This window comes from Rattus norvegicus, chromosome 6, assembly GCF_036323735.1.
Source record: "Rattus norvegicus strain BN/NHsdMcwi chromosome 6, GRCr8, whole genome shotgun sequence".
Taxonomy (NCBI): Eukaryota; Metazoa; Chordata; class Mammalia; order Rodentia; family Muridae; genus Rattus; species Rattus norvegicus.
Window position 1 is genome coordinate 123,180,326 of NC_086024.1, and position 21,180 is coordinate 123,201,505.

A 21,180-nucleotide genomic window follows, 5' to 3' on the forward strand; every position below is an offset into this window, starting at 1 on the left:
GGTATATGTCCAGGAGTGGTAGAGCTGGGTCCTCAGGTAGTACTATGTCCAATTTTCTGCAAAACTGCCAGACTGAATCCCAGAGTGGCTGTATCAGCAATCTACACATCCTTACCAGCATTTGCTGTCACCTGAGCTTGTGATCTTAGCCATTCTGACTACTGTGAGATGGAGTCTCAGGGTTGTTTTGATTTGTATTTCCCTGATGACTAAGGATGTTGAACATTTCTTAGGTCTATCTCAGCCATTTGATATTCCTCAGTTGAGAATTCTTTGTTAAGCTTTGTACCCCAGTTTTAATAGGGTTATTTGGAGTCTAACTTCTTGAGTTCTTTATATAGATTGAATATTAGCCCTCTTTTAGATGTACAATTGGTAAAGATTTTTTACAGATCTGTTGGTTGCCATTTTGTCCTATTGACAGTGTCCTTTGCCTTACAGAAGCTTTGCAATTTCATGAGGTCCCATTTGTCAATTGTTGATCTTAGAGTATAAGTCATTTGTGTTCTGTTCAGGAAAGTTTCTCCTGTACCAGGTGTTTGAGGCTCTTTCCCACTTTCTCTTCTAGAAGTTTCAGTGTATTTGGCTTTATGTGGAGGTCCTTGATCCACTTGGACTTGAGCTTTGCACAAGAATAATGGGTCAATTTGCATTCTTCCACATGCTGACCGCCAGATGAACCAGCACCACTTGTTGAAAATGCTGTCTTTTCTCTACTGGATGGTTTTAGCTCCTTAGTCAAACATCAAGTGACCATAGATGTGGGGGTTCATTTCTGGTTCTTCAATTCTATTCCATTGATCTACTTGCCTGTCTCTGTACCAATATCATACAGTTTTTATAACGATTGCTTTGCAATACAGTTTGAGGTTAGGGATGGTGACTCCCCCAGAAGTTCTTTTATTGTTCAGGATAGTTTTTGCCATCCTGGGTTTCTTGTTATTACAAAACAACTTGCAAATTGATCTTTCTAACTCTATGAAGAATTGAGGTGGAATTTTGATGGGAATTGCTTTGAATCTACAGGTTGCTTTTGGCAGGATGGCCCTTTTTACAATATTAATCCTACCAATCCATGAGCATGGGAGATCTTTCCATCTTCTGAGATCTTCTTCAGTTTCTTTCTTAAGAGACTTGAAGTTCTTGTCATACAGATCTTTCACTTGCTTGGTCAGAGTCACACCAAGGTATTTTATTTTATCTGTGACTGTTGTGAAGGGTGGCATTTCCCTAGTTTCTTTCTCAGCCTGTTTATCCTTTGAGTAGAAGAAGGCTACTGATTTAAGTTAATTTTATATCCAGACACTTTGCTGAAGTTGTTTATCAGCTGTTGGAGTTCTCTGGTGGAATTTTGGGGCTCACTTAAGTATACTATCATCTACAAACAATGATATTTTGATTTCTTCTTTTCCAATTTGTATCCCACTTTTTACCTCCCTTTGTTGTCTAGAACTTATGAGTTCTAAGATTTAAGAATCTCACAAAGTATTAGAGGGAAAAAAAAGAAAGAGAGACTATTTCCCAGTCAATTTCAGAAAGGATCACTCTGCGGCTGAAACCAGACAAAGATATAAATAAAACTAGGGCAATATTGCCCATGGTCATAGATGCAAAAAACCCTTATTCTGCCAATGTAGCAGCAGGGTTGGGAACCCCATTTGGCATGACATATCTAAAGATGCAGAGATATTTAATATCTAGACATTAGATAATACAATATACAACGTAAACAGATAAAATAGTAAAATATATACATAAACAGATAAAAGAAAAACCAGACAACTACCTCATCAAAACAGAGCACTTAACAAGTCTAATTCCTACTTATATTTAAAAAAATCTCAGAAAACCGAAGACAGGAAACTTTTCCTAGATAAAGGGATGTAAAGATAGTAAAGAGTGAAGAGAGAAGAGGAAAAAGAAGCCATTTAGGATATTACACAAATAGGAAAGATATTCTCCCTAAGACTGGGAACAAAGTGAGGGCATATGCCCTTAACACTTCCCAAGGATGGACCTCAAAGTTCCAGCCAACACAAAGGCAGAAGCCTCTGACACAAAGCAGCCATGCAGGGAAGGAAGCACAAACATCTGTAGCCACAGATGACATAACTGTATGTGTAGAAATCTTCATATATTCCAGACACGATGCAGAGCATTGGCAGCTCTAACACTGGTGGGAGTGTACATCACAGGACCATTTTAAGGAATAATGGTGGTTTCTTATGAAGTTAAACAAATCTTAACATAAGAGCTAGTAATCTCTCTCCCCCCATTAATCCGGAAGAAATAAATGCAAATTCTCAAAGATTTGTATGTTAATGCCCTTAATGAGTTTTATTTTTAATCTCATAAAAACAAGAGATGGGAAAGCAAAATTGTGGTACATCCATTCAATGTTCCCTTCAAAAATAAGGAGGAATGTACCTCATTGGCAAAACCTTACACTCTGGACAAATCCTACAGCACTGCGCTGACAGAAACATCCACTTAGAAGAGTACACAGCATATCCTCTCACTTTCAAAACAAACATTTTTATTTTTAGCAACAGAGATGTCACTGCTGCTTGCAAAGAGGAGTGATGAAGACTGTTGTACAGTGTAACAGAACTTTCTGGAGGGATGGAAATCGTCAATAGCTTCACTGGAGTGTGGGTTACCAGGGAATGTTTACATTTACCAAACTATACATTTAAAATGGAAACATTCAAATGTATAAATTGTACCTGTTTTGCTACTTTTCAAAAATACTCAAAGATTTAAATAGTAAATCATCTAACCTTGGTTTCAAGTTTTCAAAAGTAATACAGACCTCACAGTTTATCTACCCATGTTAGAGCAGCACAAATTCCCAGGGAGTAGAGTTAATTCAGTGAGTAATTTTTCCTTACAAGAAATTCCAGAATTCACTTTACCCACATGGAAAATTCATTGGTGTCTAAGAGTTACATTAATGTTAAATGGATATTATTAGTATAATCATACTAATGAGAAACATGCTTGCCAACATGTAAATATAAATTGGGGATATAACAATTGCATCTATCCAAACTCTCAAGGAGATGATCCAACTCTGAGCTAGTTAAAGCCCCGGTGGCCCCTCCTGCCACGCGTAGATAGATGAAGGCATTCGCTGGTGCTGGGCTGTGTCCAGAGCCCCTTGTGAGGACGAACTGCAAAAGGCACAAGAATCGTACAGGGAAGCTGCTAGACTTCCTGCAACATGGGAAATGTTCTCAAGAGGGTTAAAAGTTGGAAGTAAGAGAGTTTTAAAGTACAAACAACCCAATTAATCTGGTTGTGTTTTATTAGTGCAAAAATGGCTTTGGTATTAGTTTATTACTTTTCAAATCATCCCATCATCATTTGTGCAATTCCAAAAGTATCATCCTGGAGCAGGGAGGAGACAGTGATAGAGGAGAGAGGGGAAAGGAGAGAGGGATGGGGTGAGGGAGAGAGAACTGAAAGTTCAAGTATTCATGGAAGTGCTCATTGGTATCTTCTTAAGCATCAGCATCTTCTAAGGAAGCCTCGACTAAGGCATGGTCCAAGCTCACAAAAACACCCCTGTGGTCCCAGCCATCTGCATGAGCATTTACAAACAACTTAGGGTGAGCTACCTCGGTATCAGTGCCAAGGCTACAAGGCCAGAACCACTCAAAGCACTCCTGAAAGATGGGACTGACCAACAGTGGGCCGTAAGGGCCGCCACAGACAGTGCCAAAGACTATCTGCATCCCCTGTGTAATTAGCTCTAAATAAATCTTTCACGGGATCCAGCAAAAGTGCACCATTTCCCCTATTTACTCCTCATTGTGAGCCTCAAAGGATATACAGATCCATCAAAATGAGAACCAGCTCTGAACCAAAATCAAAAACAGAAAATCCAAATCATGTCTTGACGGCCTGTGAATATTAGCGAGCAGCTTCCACATGAAAGTTGTCAAACTGCGCAAACTCGAAGGTATGCGTTCCGATCGCAGCCCAGCCATGCCCTGGGTATTTCACGGGCACATTTTCCCACAGGATCTTGCCGTTCAACATACCAGAGGCGAGATAACCCTGAAAGAGAAAGAAATATGTTCCTTGAAATGGAAAAGAGGCTCTGAAGCAGATTTAAAAATATACTTCAAGCAACTTAGTGGAACAAACATCTCGTCTCTCTCATCCAAGGCCTAAAACTGTAAAATACAATTTTATATGTTTCAGCAAAAGCCCGAAATAGACCAATTTTTTTTCTGAAAGAATTAGTAAGAAGTACCTATTTAAACAGTTCCCCAAATACATTAGATCTTGATATTTCCTGATGTTTCACCCAAAATCAAAACAAAATATAAGCCCATAATATTTTCTAGTATTATGAAGCTTCAGAGAAAAATTCATTAAAATAACTCCGTAGTTGCATACTCTGGTACTTTGGCTAAGTGGAGAGATTCCTCCAGAGTGTTCTGGAGCCCAAATGCCTTCTGCAAGCGGCTACGTACTTAAGGTCTAATTAAGGGCTGTGCACTGAGCTAGAAGAGGAATTAGCCTTTACTTCACTCTTTTTGTCCCCACGAGGAGCGCGTCACTACAAAGTCATATGGAATGCTTTCCCTTACATCAGAAGAGCAGTAGCCATGGGTTGAACAGAACAATGGGGTAGAGTGGAAGGAAGAGGGAAATACACATGAGGTGGGATTTGCTGGTAACAATGAAAAGAAATCAAGTGTTCCCTTCTCAGAAAGTGGCCAGTCCATCCCCCTCACTGCCGGGCACACAGTAAGTTGTAAATGTCACACTTTTCCTCCACGCCGTAGTACACTATGAGCACACACTCAAAACACACCAAGTGTACAGCCAGCCGTGTGGAAGAGCTACTTTCAAAGGACAAAGAACTGGAGAGTCAAACCATCAGGCCGAATCCACCACAAATCTGTCCGTCTCAAAATGACAGTGCACTGCTCTTTAATTTTATGGATGGAGACACTGAGGCTTGGGCTGACTAAAATTCCATGTCAAAGATGTTCCAGAGGAGCCAGGAATTGAGTCCAAGTCACCTAATACCCAATGTGAGGCCAATGCCTCTGACTACACACCTGCCCAGTTGTCTCTATCTCAGAGCACTTCCTGGATATCCTCTGCTACTTCCTGAGCAATAACTGTTAGCACTGGGTCAATGGATGGACGGACAGACAGACAGGCAGGCAGGCAGGCAGGAGGACACACACACACAAGCACAAGCACACACACTATATTGAACACAGTTTGTCTCAGGGGGCCATGGTACCTCCTGGACCTACTGCCCAGGCTCCAGTCATCCTGGAGTCCCGGATGCCCCTTTCACAAGGCTAGACCAACAACCTTTTATACCCAGCTTGCTCTCTGCCTCATACATCTAACCTCAAGCATCACTCGCTTGACACAGTCTTCTCTAACTTCCACAGTTAGAAAGTCAGAGCAGGGGGCTATTTTATCACACTACCCCAAACTTCTTCATAATTAACGTGCGTTCTCACGTCCAACTTACTGACTCAGAACAAAGCTCAGGCAGACAGCGGCCTCACAGCCAACCCCTGTTTCTGCAGTACACCGTCACAAGAATCAGGTACACTCATCTTTCAGCGCCTGTCTCCCATGGCTTGCTCACTAACGGCTCAGTTGAAGAAGTGCAGCACAGACCACATGGAGCCCAAAGCCCAGCTATCTCCTGGCCAGCTTCTTCAAGTAAAATGCTTGCCCAGCCCCAGTATGACTTCCTCATACAGCATGTACCTCAAGAGTGTCAGAGGTTAACCGATTTGTCCAAGGTCTCAAACCGTTAGTGGCAGAATTGGACCTAGGAACAGAACTTATAGTGTTCTCCCTTACCTACCTGGCACCATTATCAGGACCAAGAAAGTTTGGCTAGACAAGTCTTAGGATCCAGGAGAGATCCCACCACTACTATCATTCCATTTAACATACATACTATTAAGCCAACTCTTAATGACTTACGCCCAGAGCCATAGACTAATGCATCTTTCAGCCACCATCAGAGAAGCCTCCTTTTGTACTAGACGGTGATAAACAGAGACCCAAATTGGTATAGGTGCAGAGAGTGAGAGGCTTCTAAATGTTCTACCCTAATAGGACGCCCATAGCACTCATCCCATCTTCCCAAGGCTCAGGGATCACTGGTGGACGGGGAGACAGAGGGATTATAAGAGCCAGAGACTGTGGGTGACTATAAGGAAAACTGTTCCCTGACGTAGCAGGGAGCTGTACATACGAAATCACGGCAACTGTTACACCACACATGAGACCTGTACAAGCTAAAGCCGGACAAAATCCACACAAGCCCAGAAGAGATGGCTGTGAAGTCCCACCCTGGCTGAGAAGCCACTGGCCACTGACAGCAGCAGTGAGGGAGAAACTGTTTCCATTCTAAGAGGGTTGGATGGACGGAACATGCTTGAATGGAGAACCGCATACCCCAGAGGATATGGGCAACATAAACTGGACTTGAGGGGTTTTAAAAAAGAGGACACAGTTATGTGGGTAGGGATGAGAGATAGATCTGGTAGGAAATGGGGGGTGTGTGAATATAATAAAAATACTTTATATAAAATCCTCAAAAATAATTTAAAAAATAAAATGCAATTCTTCTTCTAAATACCCACCTTCACCAACAATACCACATAGGCAGTCAGGAGCTATGTCTGGGATCATTCTATCAAAGAACAGTTAGATCAAATTATAGGCAGTAAGAATAGTATGGTCAAAAAAACTACCTCACATCCCAACTAGATCTTCAACTCTTATATAAACACCTTAAAAATGAGAATTCTCATTTTTAGTGGTTGGATGGGAACAGAGAACAAACTTAAAACTTCTTTGGATCTCAATTTCAGTTTCTGAACAAAAGCAGGGAAGAACTGCTTCAGGAGAGCCACGCGTCGCAGACGCTTTCTCTGCACAGCATCCTCGGGAATGCTGTCTGTCTCTACCTTGACCAAGCGAGGCTGCTGATGAGGATGGTAGAGCCCCTTTAGCCCGTGCCTTCTCTAGTGCCCTCCTCTGATAATAAAACTGTAGAAAACTGTGCTTATACCAAACTACCAGAAATAAGCCTCTGATTCTGCATAGTACTCTAAGTTCTATTTCTACTCTCGTCTCAAGCACAGAGCGAACCACAACTCACTTGTTGACTTGACTAATGACTCTTGAATTCACAGGGCAACGACAAAGCTGAAGAAAGAAAACGCTGGGTCCCCATGAGCCACCGACATGCACCTTCACACTGTGGGTGGCTGTTTGGATTCCACAGCAGACTTGCTCTTCGTCACTTGTCACATCCCCCCATTTGTTTTATAACAGGAAATTCTAGAACATTACACATTTATCTCCATTCTGTCCCATCAGCAATACCCACCTTAATGCCTAAGGTGAGTGTATACCATCGCTTTGCTGTAACGTCAGCATGTCCTGAAGCATATGTTATCCACCCACCTGTAACACAAAACGAGTATCTCAACAGGCTTGCTTTTAGGCCCTAAGTCCTAGGATCATGCAACCCAGGGCACCTGTATGTACTTAAGTCTACCTCAGTGGGACACTGTTCCTTCATTTCCAGATCTATGCCTGATATAAAAGGAAAATACCTTATTCAGCTGCACACGACACAACATGTATTAAGGTTCTATTCTACACCACAGAGCATACATACACTCACAGCAGAGTGAATGAGATATACCTTAAAACTAACCGTAGTCTAATAGATTACCATCTAATGGGTAACATCTGGTTGGAGCAGCCTAAGACTGCAAAAGACTGCGAGCGAGTGGATCTGCTCACAGGAACTGCAGTGACTTACAATAGACCGAGAATAAGCTAATCTTGCACGTATGACATTTGAATGCTGGAAGAAACCCAGGACCAGACATCAAGCAGGTGATTTAATTCTGCAACAGTGGGAACTGAAGATGCAGACTGAAATTCCTAGTTCCAGTTCCACCACTAACTAGTTTTAGGGATTCAGGGAACGTCAATCCATGTCTCTGGTTCTGCTCTGAATCAAAACCTCAGTGAGGTTCAGCCCGGATGGGCAGCGCTCTTACCACCAGCTACCTCTACTTACAGAGCTGGGGTGAAGAGCGGAAAACTACAGAACAGATTGGTTTTGGTTTTCTTTGATTTTCTTTTTTCTTTCTTTCTCTTTTCTTTTCATTTTTTCTTTTTTTTTTCTAATGCAGGAGTAAGTCGAGAGACTGAGAATCAAGAAGTTACCACCACAGGGGCTTGTGCCAGGACAGCAGTATGAGGTAGGTGTAATTCAGTGTCGACCCTGCCCCAGAAGCTGTTCTGCACAGGCCAATGCTACTGAGACGTGCCAGCCAGGAAAGGCAAACTCTTTCCAAGTAGATTAGGGAAGAGGAGCTTTCCATTTTAAGAGGCTCCACTTGTTTTGATTTCTGTGAACACCAACATTTTAGTCTCGAGTGTCTCCTCAGTGTTTTTCTCCTGTCACTCCTTCATCGGGTTCCTCACAAACCTTCCCCTCATGGCACTGCATGCCCCAATGCCCTAAAGGCCTCCAACTGCTATTTTCTCAGTTACCAAGATGCCCTTTCCTCACAAATCAAATAGCTAGGACTCTGTACCGCTTACTACTTGCCAGCACATGCTGAAATTCATCCCAGTAGTCGCAGACACGTAGACAGGCTAAAAGTAAGTAATGACCCATGAAAGTATGTCATTTACCCAGGTCGGCTGTAACTCTGTAAGAGCCATTTGCAAAAATCCAGAAGAAAACTCCTGAAGCAGTTCTGATCAAGATACCACCTTTATTCACTCTTCCAGCAATGAACACACCGCCAGTCCGAGGAGTCTCTATGTAAACATCACACTGCACAGTCATGTTGCTCCTGCAGAAACAAAGAGTCCATTACATTACCCTCTTCAGCTACGCTCCAATGTAGCACCAGCACGATGCGTCACAGCCAACGCCTGCAGTCTTCAGCTGAGAGCGACTTGCCACATCTTAAGCTGGTAGCAAGGATGGGCCTCAAGAATGCTCACTGAGGGCTGTCTTAAGTTTTACGTGCTTATATTAATCAACTTTATTGATTCTTTTAGCGGGTTACTGGACAATATTTATGAGCTTTAAGCACTGTAACAGCATGTTTCTTGTCTAGAGACATTGAAACACTTTGTCATTCCGCAAGGGTGACATTAAAAGGAGGCACTTCTATGCTGCACATGGGTGGTTTACAGTGACTGTGAACAGAAAGCTTTACTTGCATTCCCATCAGCAGGGAAGCATGCAGCCCATGAAGAGATGCCTGCAGAACTTAAGCCACTATCATTTATACCTCTCAAGATTTAAAAATGCCCGAATAAAGAGTTAAGTAAGTTCTGACTCAACACGATGGCCAGTTTGGGGGCTGGAGGTGGACTCAGCAGTTAAGAGCACTGACTGCCCTTCCAGATGACCCTGGTTTGATTCCCAGCACTCACAAAGAGGCTTACAACCGTCTAAAAGTCCAGTTTCGGGAGACCCGATGCTCTGTATGGACTCTGCCAGGTCTGCACACACATGGCACACAGACATAGGCTTGTTGGACAACTCTGCCTGAGAGTACCGTCGCCCAGTGTCTAATTCAGTCAGTCTGAGGGGGGCCCTTGAATATCTCTATCTAAACTTCCCAGATGATGTTGTCTTGAGAAGCATTTTACACTGCACAGGCTGCCTGCCTGAGAGCCTTACAGATGCAGTAAAGGTTCACTGTCCACGGGAACGTATCAAGGATGAGGACTCTGGCAAGCAGCACCAGAGCCTTTACAACGAGCTCTCCTCCAGGAGCTTTCCTTTTAAAGATGTTACCGGGTGTAGCACGTTCCTTCTGAGACATTCCTGTCACGCTAAACTATCATCCCTGTAAGCAACACAGTTCACGCTCAGGACCTAACTGCAAATAGGAGAGGAATGTGCAAACTGTCAAGTAACAAACCCTACACCTTATCTAAAGTAAGACTGGGGACACAAGGTAAGGGTAACGGGTCCTCACTTGCCCTTTACAGTTCTCAACGTTCTCAAGTGAATTCTGCACAGCTGAACCTTATCCCATATAGACAGGGGGAGAAAGGGAGAGAAGGGAGGAGGGAGGAGGGAGAGAAGGAGGGAGGAAGGGAGGCAGAGAGGGGGAGGGAGCCTGGCCAATTAAAGCAAGGCTTCTGGCATAGACCACCGAACCAGAGAGGCCAGGTCCCGGTTCTGCCACTTATTTCAAAACCTCACTTTCTCAACCTGCAAGTTGAGCATGATGCATCCACCATCATGGCTGTGAAAGTTTTACGTGTGCCCCTGACTGCTCTCACCAGCCCACAGTAGCAGGCATGGCATCAGTGTGGCTCTCTAAACAAACCTTGCCACTTCCAATAGAGGATAAAACATTGGAAAATAAAACAGGATAAAACTAAAACACCAAATCACATGGAAATTAGGTAAAAAGGTGTGGGGCTGCCTTAGCACAGAGGAGCTTCTAGGCTCCTCAGACAGAAGAGCAGGATGGAAATGCCCTACAGTGGGGAGAGGGACCTTGTAGAGCCCACCTCCAGCAGAAAGACCGGGCATCAAGTGTGTGTGTTGCCACCCCACAGTAAAAGAACACTGGCCCAGAATTGTCCTTGTCTGAAAGAACTGTGGGTATAAAACTGGAGAAGAGACTTGGGGAAAGAAGGTCCAGTGACAGGCCCAAATTGTGATACAGCTCAAGGGGAGGCTGCAAGGTCTGACACTATTACTGATGCTATGGTGTGTTTACAGACAGGACCATAGCATGGCTGTCCTCCGAGAGGCCCAACAAGCAGCTGACTGAGACAGAAGCAGATACTTAAACCGAACCAATGGACAGAATCCAGGGACCCCTGTGGTTGAAGTAGGGAAAGGCTGGGAGAGGGCGATCCCATGGGAAGACCAGCAGGCTCAACTAATCCAGACCCCTGAGATCTCTCAGACACTGAGACACCAATGAGGCAGCATACAAGATCTGGTCCAAGGTCCCCAACACATACACAGCAGAGGACTCCCTGGTCTGGGCTCAGTGCCAGACTATGTGCCTAACCCTGGAGAGACTTGTGGTCCCAGGGAATTGGCAGTCCATCCTCTTGGAGACAGGGGTGGGGGTGGAGGAGAGGAGGAATGAGATGAGGAACCGTTGGAGGGATGACAGGGAGGAAGTAACAATTGACTGTAAAAAATAAAAGTAATAAAAGAAAATTTTAAAGTACATCTGGTCTACTTTTTAAGTAGCTTCCTGCACTAGCTAAGGCAGTGCAATTCTACTGTTTGTCCAGCAGGTGGCAATACCAGCTCAACAAATCAAGTCTGGAAAACTAATCACAAGGCCTACAATAAGTATTAAACTATAATCAGGTCCAGAAATCCTCAATTTTCCCATTAAAGTTAAATTTCTATGACTGCAGTTATTTCCAAACTGGAATGATCTGAAGGAAGGACATGGAAGCTAATTTGCTTATCTGAGGTCACATAATTCTGACCCACCGCATATTACGTTCTCCACCCAGATAGGTCTATTGGAACCTCTTCACTCAGAATGTACCCAAAGGCACAAGCGTATGCACCGAGGGCAACCGAGGGCAGCTCTCACACACCAGTGGTGATCGCCTATGACACTGATCGTGCTGGAGGCATCCGCGGCCCAGGTAATAGGTCGTTGGTTGAGAACTTGGCGCAGTGTGAAGCGATGCTCAAGGTCTTCGTTATTCGTGTAGTACTCGAACACGCCGGTCTGATCAGCAAAATTCGGAGCTTCACTAAATAATGGGTACTCTGTTCAGAACACAAAAATTCCTCCACTTAGTATCTCGGCGGGTAATTATCAATCTCCTACCTGATATCTGTGATACACTGCGAAACACTTGAATAATTTTTAAAACATAATACTTAGAAACAAAGTGTAGGTGTGTGTGTGTGTGTGTGTGTGTGATATATCTAGAAATAATCCAAATAATTGACCAGATGCCTGTAGCAGAGCCAAAGGCCTTTCTAAGCCAATCAGCTGAAAGATCACGTCCTGCCATGGGACTGTGAGACCCCGTAGTGAGTGGCAGAGTCTCCGTGGGGGGGGAACAGGAGGTGCTGGCCCCTGAAGTTGGGTACAGGTACATCACTCTGGCAACGCTAATCCTCTCCCTGTTGCTTTCGTACAGTTATCAAATTTGGGAACAGCTTACAGAGCTACCCGACTCACCTTTGAAAGAATCCTTCAATCCCACCAAACACTTAGGAAGCAAGGCAGTTCTTGCTGGGTCCTCTGAGGCCAGCACAATGAACACGCCTTCTGTTTTCCTATGGTTCTCCCCAGTTACCCAGCCACCATGACTTCCAATCACTCTACAGCAGATCCTCCTAAAGACTTGAGGGCTAAACTATGACCTCCCACAAACAAAGGACAAGTTGGAGCCCCTCACTGTGGCATAACTGTGTCAGGCACTCATGTCCCTCACACTCAGATAGAGACATGATACGGTTTAACCTCCACATGAAAGGGAGAGACCAGTGGTAGCCAGGACAGTAGTACCTAGTTATACCCTGCAAGTTGCACCCAGAACAACTTAGAATTAGAACTTTCATTCTCACAATGACTTCTGCATTTCTTCTGGAACTGAAAGAAAAAAAGAATTCACATCAAGGAGCTAGAAACACTAGCTCTCTTTTAACCAAACACAACGCTAAAGCAGTGCTTCTCAACCTGGAGGGTCGCAACACTGGGCATCCTGTATATCAGATATTTATAATTCATAACAGCAGTTATGAAGCAGCAATGAAAATGATTTTATGGTTGAGGGTCACCCCAGCATGAGGAACTGTATTAGAGCACTGCAGCATGAGGAAGCTTGAGAGTCACTGCTCTAAGGCCTAGAGGCGGACTTTTGACGTCATGCTATTGTTCATCAGTCTGAGAAGAAACTGCCCTACCTATACAGAAGGCGGATGACAGGTCACCTGGTTAAAACTGCTTACCAACGTTGAAATCATCCTTATAGCTGGTTGGGAAGGGCTGTGACTTGGGAGGGGGACGGTAGCTGCCTTTGTGCCCTGTGGTCAGAGTGGTGAGTGTGAACATCTCATCCTCCTCCAGTTCCAGTGAGAAACTGCCGCTGCCGTCAAGGAGCTGAAAAAGAAGACAGCCCCAGGTTCAAGGCCAGTGCTAGGTGTAAACAGCCATTCCAGTAGGACTTCCTACACGTGTGAGGAAGACCAGAAATAAACACCAAGGCCCTTGACGATTTTAAGGGTATTTTAGAAGCATGCGTAAATAATATTTTATAGAAAAAGCTTCAGCAGATGGAAGGGACAATGACAAGATTCCGGAAAGTCTCTATCTGTCATTCAACCCTTCCATTCCACTGTAGCTCTTGAATACTTGAGTACATTGAATTAATGCAACTCAGCAGGCTGCTTGTTTCTTTAAGAGCCTTACGAAAGGAAAGAACAGAAAGAACCCACAAAGCCCGACAGACAGCTCAGCTGCTAAGCACGAGAAACATCTTACAATTAAGAAATAAAACATTAAAAACCTGTTCATTATATGGTCAGTGTAAATTTCAATTAGTAGGCTAGCTTTGTGTCACAGTTTTGATCCTAGCAACTCAGCCTGTCTAAGTTTTTCATCTCATCCTTGAGGCTAACAATACATGCACCAGGGGACTGTTCTGAGGATTAAACCAGATGTTTATAGAGGCCTTGCTTAGCTCACCTCAGTGTGTGGCCAGGAGAAACACTCCCTAGAGCATAGGTCCTACAATAAGCATTTGAATCCCTGCGTAACTAGTGTGGGCACTGAGCCTGCGCCACCCTTGAAACTTCAATGAGTTTGATCTTTAATAAGTTTCACGTCAGATCATTGCTTTAAGAGTAAACAGATGCAGAACCATGAATATCTGATCACATTCTGGTTCAGCACTGACTCCAAACAGCACTCCTACTTGGGAGTTCGAGTTGATTTTATTATTTCTAGTAAATTATCATACAAGTAGAGAGTGGTCTAATGGGTATTTAACCATTGATATTGACTAATCATAATATTAATCATTAAAAACCCATTAGATTCAGTCGAGTAGATGGTGTAATATATTTGCTGGGGCCACTTTATTCTTTGAAAACTTTCTTGAGAAATCACCAAGTACCAAGCACCACATGCTTCTGGTCTAAAACCAAAATAAGGTAAAGCCCCAATCTCAAAGTCACAAAAGTGGTGGGGGAATCTTTAATGAGACCCACACATAGTCCTACACTGGGTACAGTGAGTAAGGTTTCAAAGAAACTGACACTTGAGGTTACATATCTTCACAGATATGAAGGAAGCTGAGAAGTTTACTCTGTGAGGAGACAACAGCTACTGAGATCTGCATCTGGAAAAGGAAATATGTCTTCTACTTCATGAGAGGACAGTCAAGGTCATGTGATAGGTCAGTGGGGGTCATGTGACAGGTCAGTAGGGGTCATGTGGTAGGCCAATGAGGGTCATGTGACAGGTCAGTGGGGGTCATGTGATAGAACAATAAGGGACATTTGTCAGGTCAGTGGGGTCAGGTGGGGAATGTGTATCTATGGGGAAAGCTGCTGATACATTCCTAACAGGGTTTTAGGCACAGCACTCTTATAGCATTGTGAATGGCTGGCCCTGAGAGTCAGACTCAGTACTGAGACCTGGACACTTTCTGAATAAGGAGGCATAATGAAATCCAAACAGAAACAAGCAGCAGGGAGGAGGAGGAACAATAAAGAGTAAGAGAAACCCAGAGATGGCCAGACTACCTACAGTCAACTGCTATGGGGACATAGACCAAGGCAGAGGAGGACAGTACCGAATGAGGCAGCCAGGCACTGGCAGCACATCTACCAGTGTAAACCAGCATGTAAGGACAGAGCACAGCTACGGCCCCAATGGCTTCCCAACACCTTAATCAGAATCCCTATTTAAGGAAAATATGAATACATTTTTATCTGTTCTGTAGCCATAAAATAACTTCATTTTAATTCATTAATCGAATTTGTTCCTTTTTACTGTTGTAACGTCCCAAACATAGAAATCAATTGTAAGACTACCCATAGAGTTTCCAGTTGTTTAAAATGAAGTTTCTCTGGTGTTGTTCCAAGCTTGGTGTACCACACCTGCAGCTCTTGTATTTCTTTCTGGGGAGAAAACACAAGAAAACACTGAGAAATTCATCAATGCCTGATATTAATACCTCAAAAAGAAAGCAATGCCTGCTGTTTCCAGTTGCTAAAAGACCGCCTCTGTCTAGTTTAAACTCTTCTGAAAACAGCAAGACTTTGTTTAAGCAAATTGGGTTTTTTTGGTTTTTTGGGGTTTTTTTTGTTTTTTGTTTGTTTGTTTGGTTGGTTTTTGGTTTTTTTGTTTGTTTGTTTGTTTGCTTCAACTAAGACATTTCAGAGAAACCTGAGGAAAACTGACACAGCCCTGGGGACACCAACCCGCTTTGTTTTAGAGAACCACATCAGCTAGGTCACTGTGACACTCAACAGGGCATGCTCAGAAGCACTCCCGTCACGTCATTGTCCCCCTTCTGAAATGTGCCCTCTGACCTTCGCTGGGTAGGCACAGGAGGAGTCCACTCCCACTCCTGTCAAACTACCACTTCACTGAGCATGCTCGGGAACGTGCCTGCTTCTAGCATGCTCTCCTCCAGGGCTGTGACAGCGTCCCTGAGGAAACCTGCCATGCCTCCCTTTACAGAGGAGAGCACTGTAGTCCAGAGATCTCTACTCACTCATGTAACTCATTTAAGTAACCCACTGCATTAACACCAGAGAGCACTGGCGAAGATTAAGAACCGGTCTTAGGGCCTTGGATTCAAAACAATTTTCCTATGTAAAAACCTTGTTAAACATTTAACTATTTACTTTAAAATGTCTTTATTTATTATTATAAAATCTTAATCTGTTTTTTCTGCCTTCATGTATGTTACTATCATCATATAAAATTCACCTTGTTCAAAGATTGTTCTAACATTTTTTTCAATGAATATTTAATAACTCAAAACTGCTAAGTGAATAATGATCTGATAGGCTGACAGATAATAACCCAGGACAGAAGCTCTTGCATAAATAAGCAATAATGTTCTAAAAGACCTTAAAATGCTTTTCATATTTAATAATTATCATGAATTATGATTATTACACACACACACACACACACACTGAGAAGCTTCCAAAAGATTTTGAAAGGAGATAAATCTCCATGTTCACAGAACAATGGCATGAAAGTAACAGATCCACATGATTTTTAACAACTTGGAGAAAAGATGTCACGTGGCATCTTCAGACTTCTGAGCAACAGCTTGCCCGTGTAGTTAGGTGGTCTTAGCAGTTGAAGGGTCTCTGGATGTCTTTGCCACTTGCTTTAGATAAATGGGAGGGAAGGCACTTGGTCCTGAGCAAAGGAGGATGCTAAAGGGGTGAAGGAGGGGTGGCTGGGTGTGTGGCAAAGCTCAAAGGCGAAGGGGAGGGGGATGGGATGTGGGGGTTGCAGAGGGGAGACTGGGAAGGAAGACAACATTTGCCACGTAAATAAGTAATCGATAAGAAAAAGCAGATAACATGAACTCGCAACTTTAAAAAATAGTTTTTGGCTTGATTTTGGAGACAACTGTTTGATTGCAAAAATTTTATATCAGTGCCTCTTTCTGAAGCCTCCCAGCTTAATGAAGTCAGATGTTTAATCAAATACAGAATACAACTATTCACCTTGTGTTTTGTGAGCAAATTTAAATTTCCCTTTGCTAGATGTTAGAATAACAACATTGCTTTCAGATTATAATGATTAGATGTTTTGGCTAATTTTCTTATAAATTTTGTTCTCTTAACAATTTTATGCATGTATATAATGCATTCTGGTTGGTTATCATTCCCCCCTCCCCTGCCTCTCTTATCCCCCTCCCAGCCCTGCTGGTCCTCTAATAACACTCTGGCATAAACAAACAAACAAACAAACAAACAAACAAAAAACTAGTCCTTATGACATTATTAGTAAGAAAGCACATTGGCTTCTTCCAAACAAAATCCAATAAGAGGCCTTTAAAATGGTGACTTTTGGGTATTTTGTTTGATTTGACTTTATTTTGTTTTGTTTGTTTCTCGGTATAGAATACTCTAAGTTTTAGTGCTTGACGACTCCTCAGGAGGCGGTGGTGGTGCATGCCTTCAATCCCAGCACTCAGAGGCAGAGACAGGCAATCTATGATTTAGAGGCAAGCCCCAGTCTACAGAGTGAATTCCAGGACAGCTAGGGCTCACAGAGAACCCCATTTTGAAAAAAACAAAAAGGAAAAAGAAAATTCCTAAGACCATGCAGCTGGTGCTCACCCCACCAAGGGCAATCATGCCCCAGGCAGGCAGCTTTGTTAGGTGTTGGCTTTTTTGCCCTATTTCATTACGGGGCTCAGAAGAAACCTCGCTTGGTGGAGGCTTTGCCTCACATGCAAGAAAGTCTGGGGTTCTCGCCCCACATTCCCTAAGGCAGATGTGCCAGCACATGCCTGCAATCCCAGCATTCTTTAAGTAAAGGCAGGTACGCAGAAGTTCCTGGACAACCACCACTGTTAAACAAGGCTACCTAGATTTCATGAGACTGTGTCTTTTAAAAAAAATGTCAAGAGATGAAGGCACCAGGGCAGGTGACTATTCATACACAAATTCTTAGCAATTTCTATAATAAATGACGCATAAAAATTGATAGCCTGCAATGGAACACAAAATTTTCATAAACTTTTAAAAATGTGTTTTATTTATAAGCTGTGTTTCTGTAAGCTCACATGTGTGACCTTTCGAGGCCAGAAGCAGGCACCAGGTCCTCCGTAGCTACAGTTATATGTAGCCGTAGCTACCTGACAAGCGTGCAGGAAACCAGTTCCACTTTTAGGGGAAAAGCAGCAAGCACTCCTAACCACTGAGCCATCTCTCCAACCCAGAGATAAATTTTGAAATCAAAATAAAAGTTAAATGCATGTACTTACCAAAGACCCCTTTAGAATGAAGGTGGCCAGCTGACGTGAGACATTATAATACGGTAGATATGGCCGTATACACATAGAATGTTGACGACTCTAGGGGAAAAGTCAGGTAAGTTACCCAAGCTATTTTGTGGGGAAAACATAAATAATCAACGCCTGAAAAGCAGCAGGAATGGCAAACATTTATAACAAATATGAACTTATTTCAGTTTATTAAGATAAACTGCTAACGTAACTTTAATTAATGTACACTGTGTGTGCCTGGACAAAGCTCAGAGTGAGAACATGACCGTAATGGTAACTTAAATATAGAGACCAGATCCAAAGAGCCATACTGTAAATAAAATAAATGTAACGTGATATAAATAGATGCTCTTCTCTTCTGTTCTCATGGACTTTTTTTTAAAAATTACATATAAAGTAATGATTTCACAGCATTCTGTTATCCTTCTGCTGGGGCTGTGGCAGGTACAATAAAATTGGGAAATATAAAAAGTGAGAGAAGAACAGCGTTCCTTCTGTGTCCCAGGGTCCAGTCAGTTTAATCTGAAGTGGTCCTGAAGCAGGAAGGTATGTGTGGTAAACTCTGAAGCCATTGCTGAGATACGACCCTCTAAAGGGTCGCGGAAAGATCATTACAGGAACAGAAAAGCCTCAGAAAACACTCAGTCAACGTCAAAGAAAACAGCAAAGGAGGAATACCAAAGAGAAACAAAACCATGAACTGTGGAAAACAAAGACCGCAAGGCAAAAATAAACCAAACCATAGAAAACTAAGGCCATTCAACAGACAAGGCTAAGAAAAGCAAGATCAAACTACATGCTATTGAAAGGGGACATGCATCACATTAAAAGAAAAAAAGCAATAACAAATAGTAACAGAGAACGTTGATTTTAAAATAATAGGAAAAATATAAACAGAGAAAGTTTAAAGCCAGAAGTCAATACATTAAAATATCAGAAATAAAGACAAAATCTGAAAATGCCCCAGGGAAGCTAGCAGGTTGAGGTGGGAGAGGGTGGTGGGTGGGTGGAGGAGCACTCTTTCAGAAGCAAAGGGGAGTGGGGAGGGAGTGAAGAACCATGGAGGGGGAACCAAAAAGGGGACAACATTTGGAATGTAAGTAAAATAAAATATTTAATTAAAAAAAAAAAACCTAACAGGGGGGAAGACGAGAGACAATCCTGTAGTAGTTGAGATTTTTACTTGTTGAGATTTTTCAGGCAAAACAAGAAATGAACACAGACAGACAGACAGCAGACAGACAGACAGACAGATCTGAGACACAGCCATGGGGAATTCCACAGGCAACAAAGCAGCTATTCTTCCAGGGCAGCGCTCAGTGTGGCCCACAGTGAGGCAACGACTGCAGTCCTCTCAGAGGAACACCAGGGAGTAGCTCTCCAATCAGAATGGGATGAAATGAAACTTCAATACCAATTGCAAAAGTCACAGAAACACAGATATAAAAGTGTTGGAGATCGGCTCTGCGGCTTTGATTCACTCAGGAATCTGCATGTTCAAATGCTGAAGATCCTTGTCTCCAGTTGGTTTTTGATCAGTAAAGATGCCAGCAGCCAATAGCTGGGTAAAGGGAGACAGGGCAGGACCCTCAGAGTTGCACGGGCTGAGATGCAGGGGGAGACTACCCAAAATCGCCATGCTTTGGAGGAGAAGGGTGCGATGTAGGAGCTACGGGAGAAAAAGCCAACCAGCAATGTGACAATTCAGGTGGGTGGCCACTTCCCTGATTGGGCCTGGGGTAGCAGGGGAAGTGCCCAGCTTCAGGGTAGCCAAGGCATTTTAAAATTAACTGGCATATGTGTGCACTCGTCTTCCACTTCTGAATCCAGATCGCTCCTGGGCAAGTACGCATGTGCAACCTGCTGGAGCCAAAGTGTGGTAGCCCAAACTCACAGCTACATAAAAGGACCTTGCCACGAAGCAGTTAAGTCGAGGAGGAAACCACGAGTACAATAAAAAACAAACTCTGTGGTCGAAATATTAAAACAAAACCTAAAACAGATAAACTACACTAAAGTATCAGATACAGAGGAAGTGAAGGCTACTCGTGCCTATATATTTTAAGTGTTTTCTAAGAGTAACCTGGCCTTCTACTTTAAGAAACTGGACAGTTTCAAAAGAGCAAACCAAAACCATAGCATACAGAGGAAGAGAATAAATACTGCTGTGAAATACTGAAACACAGAAAATGAACAAAACAGCATTGTTTCTTTAAAAAAAGACAAATAAGCCTTCCCGGAAGATCAATCAGGAAGAAAGAGACATGACTCAGTAACTAAAGAGAACGGCAGAAGGGCACCCTGCCAGCCTTATACAACTAAAACAGGTCTACACGAGGGGTTCCATGCTCAACCACACAGATCAGGAAGTCAAAATGACAGAAACACAAAATTCCATAGCCTCTGAAAAAATTTTAACACCTGACTACACCTACAATAAGTAAAAGAATTCTTAAACTGAAACTCATGAAGGAAAATCCTGGGGTCAGGTGACATCATAAATGAATTCTGCCAGACAACTGAAGACCATCAGACCTTCAGATATTTTCCAAAAATGTTCCCAAATCACTCCATGTGGCTACTAATTACTCTGATACTAAAACCAAACAGGACATAACAAGGAAAGAAAATTCTAAAGGATCTAAGAAGTCGAATCCAACAGCAAATACAAAGGACAATGTCACATTGAAGAATGATTCATCTGAGGGACGCATGGGTCTCCCCACACAAAACCAGTCAGTACAATGCAGCACACAGAGTTCACGGAGGACAAACGCCACATAAGTGCGTGCTTGGTGGAAACCAGAGCTCTGCGTAAAAAGATTCAACAAAAGACAAGCTCCTCAACCTAAGTTTTAAATACTGGCAAAATCTCCAGCTAACAAGCATACGCTACAGAGTTTCTTCTGGATGAACACCGGGCAGGGCAACAGGGCAAAGAAAAGAACCGTAAGGCTTCTAGGATGATAAAGAGAGGACTAAAAGCATCTTACTTGAAGTGGGAATGCTCATGTAAACAAAATTCTCTAGTAACCATCAGAAAAAGCAAGTTGTGAGGCCAAGATTAACACATTAACAACAGAATTTCTACACACAAGAATGAAGCCCTGAGAATAACCTTGAGGCATCCTACTT

General features: G+C 42.9%; 1 protein-coding gene across 14 annotated transcripts in view; it reads right to left on the minus strand.

Annotated features, from left to right (window-relative positions):
- Nucleotides 1–2,310: 2,310 nt before the first annotated feature.
- Nucleotides 2,311–21,180, minus strand: part of Galc (galactosylceramidase) — a 69,389-nt gene continuing 50,519 nt past the window's right edge. For 10 of the 14 annotated variants that reach the window (XM_063261959.1, XM_063261963.1, XM_063261956.1 and 7 more), the window contains 7 exons: nucleotides 18,025–18,114; nucleotides 15,095–15,181; nucleotides 13,007–13,157; nucleotides 11,605–11,812; nucleotides 8,722–8,885; nucleotides 7,394–7,470; nucleotides 2,311–4,062 (listed from right to left, as the gene is read on the minus strand). In XM_063261959.1, the coding sequence (XP_063118029.1) occupies nucleotides 3,916–4,062; nucleotides 7,394–7,470; nucleotides 8,722–8,885; nucleotides 11,605–11,812; nucleotides 13,007–13,157; nucleotides 15,095–15,181; nucleotides 18,025–18,114 (924 nt within the window). In that variant the 3' untranslated portion in view covers nucleotides 2,311–3,915. 14 annotated transcript variants of the gene reach the window in all.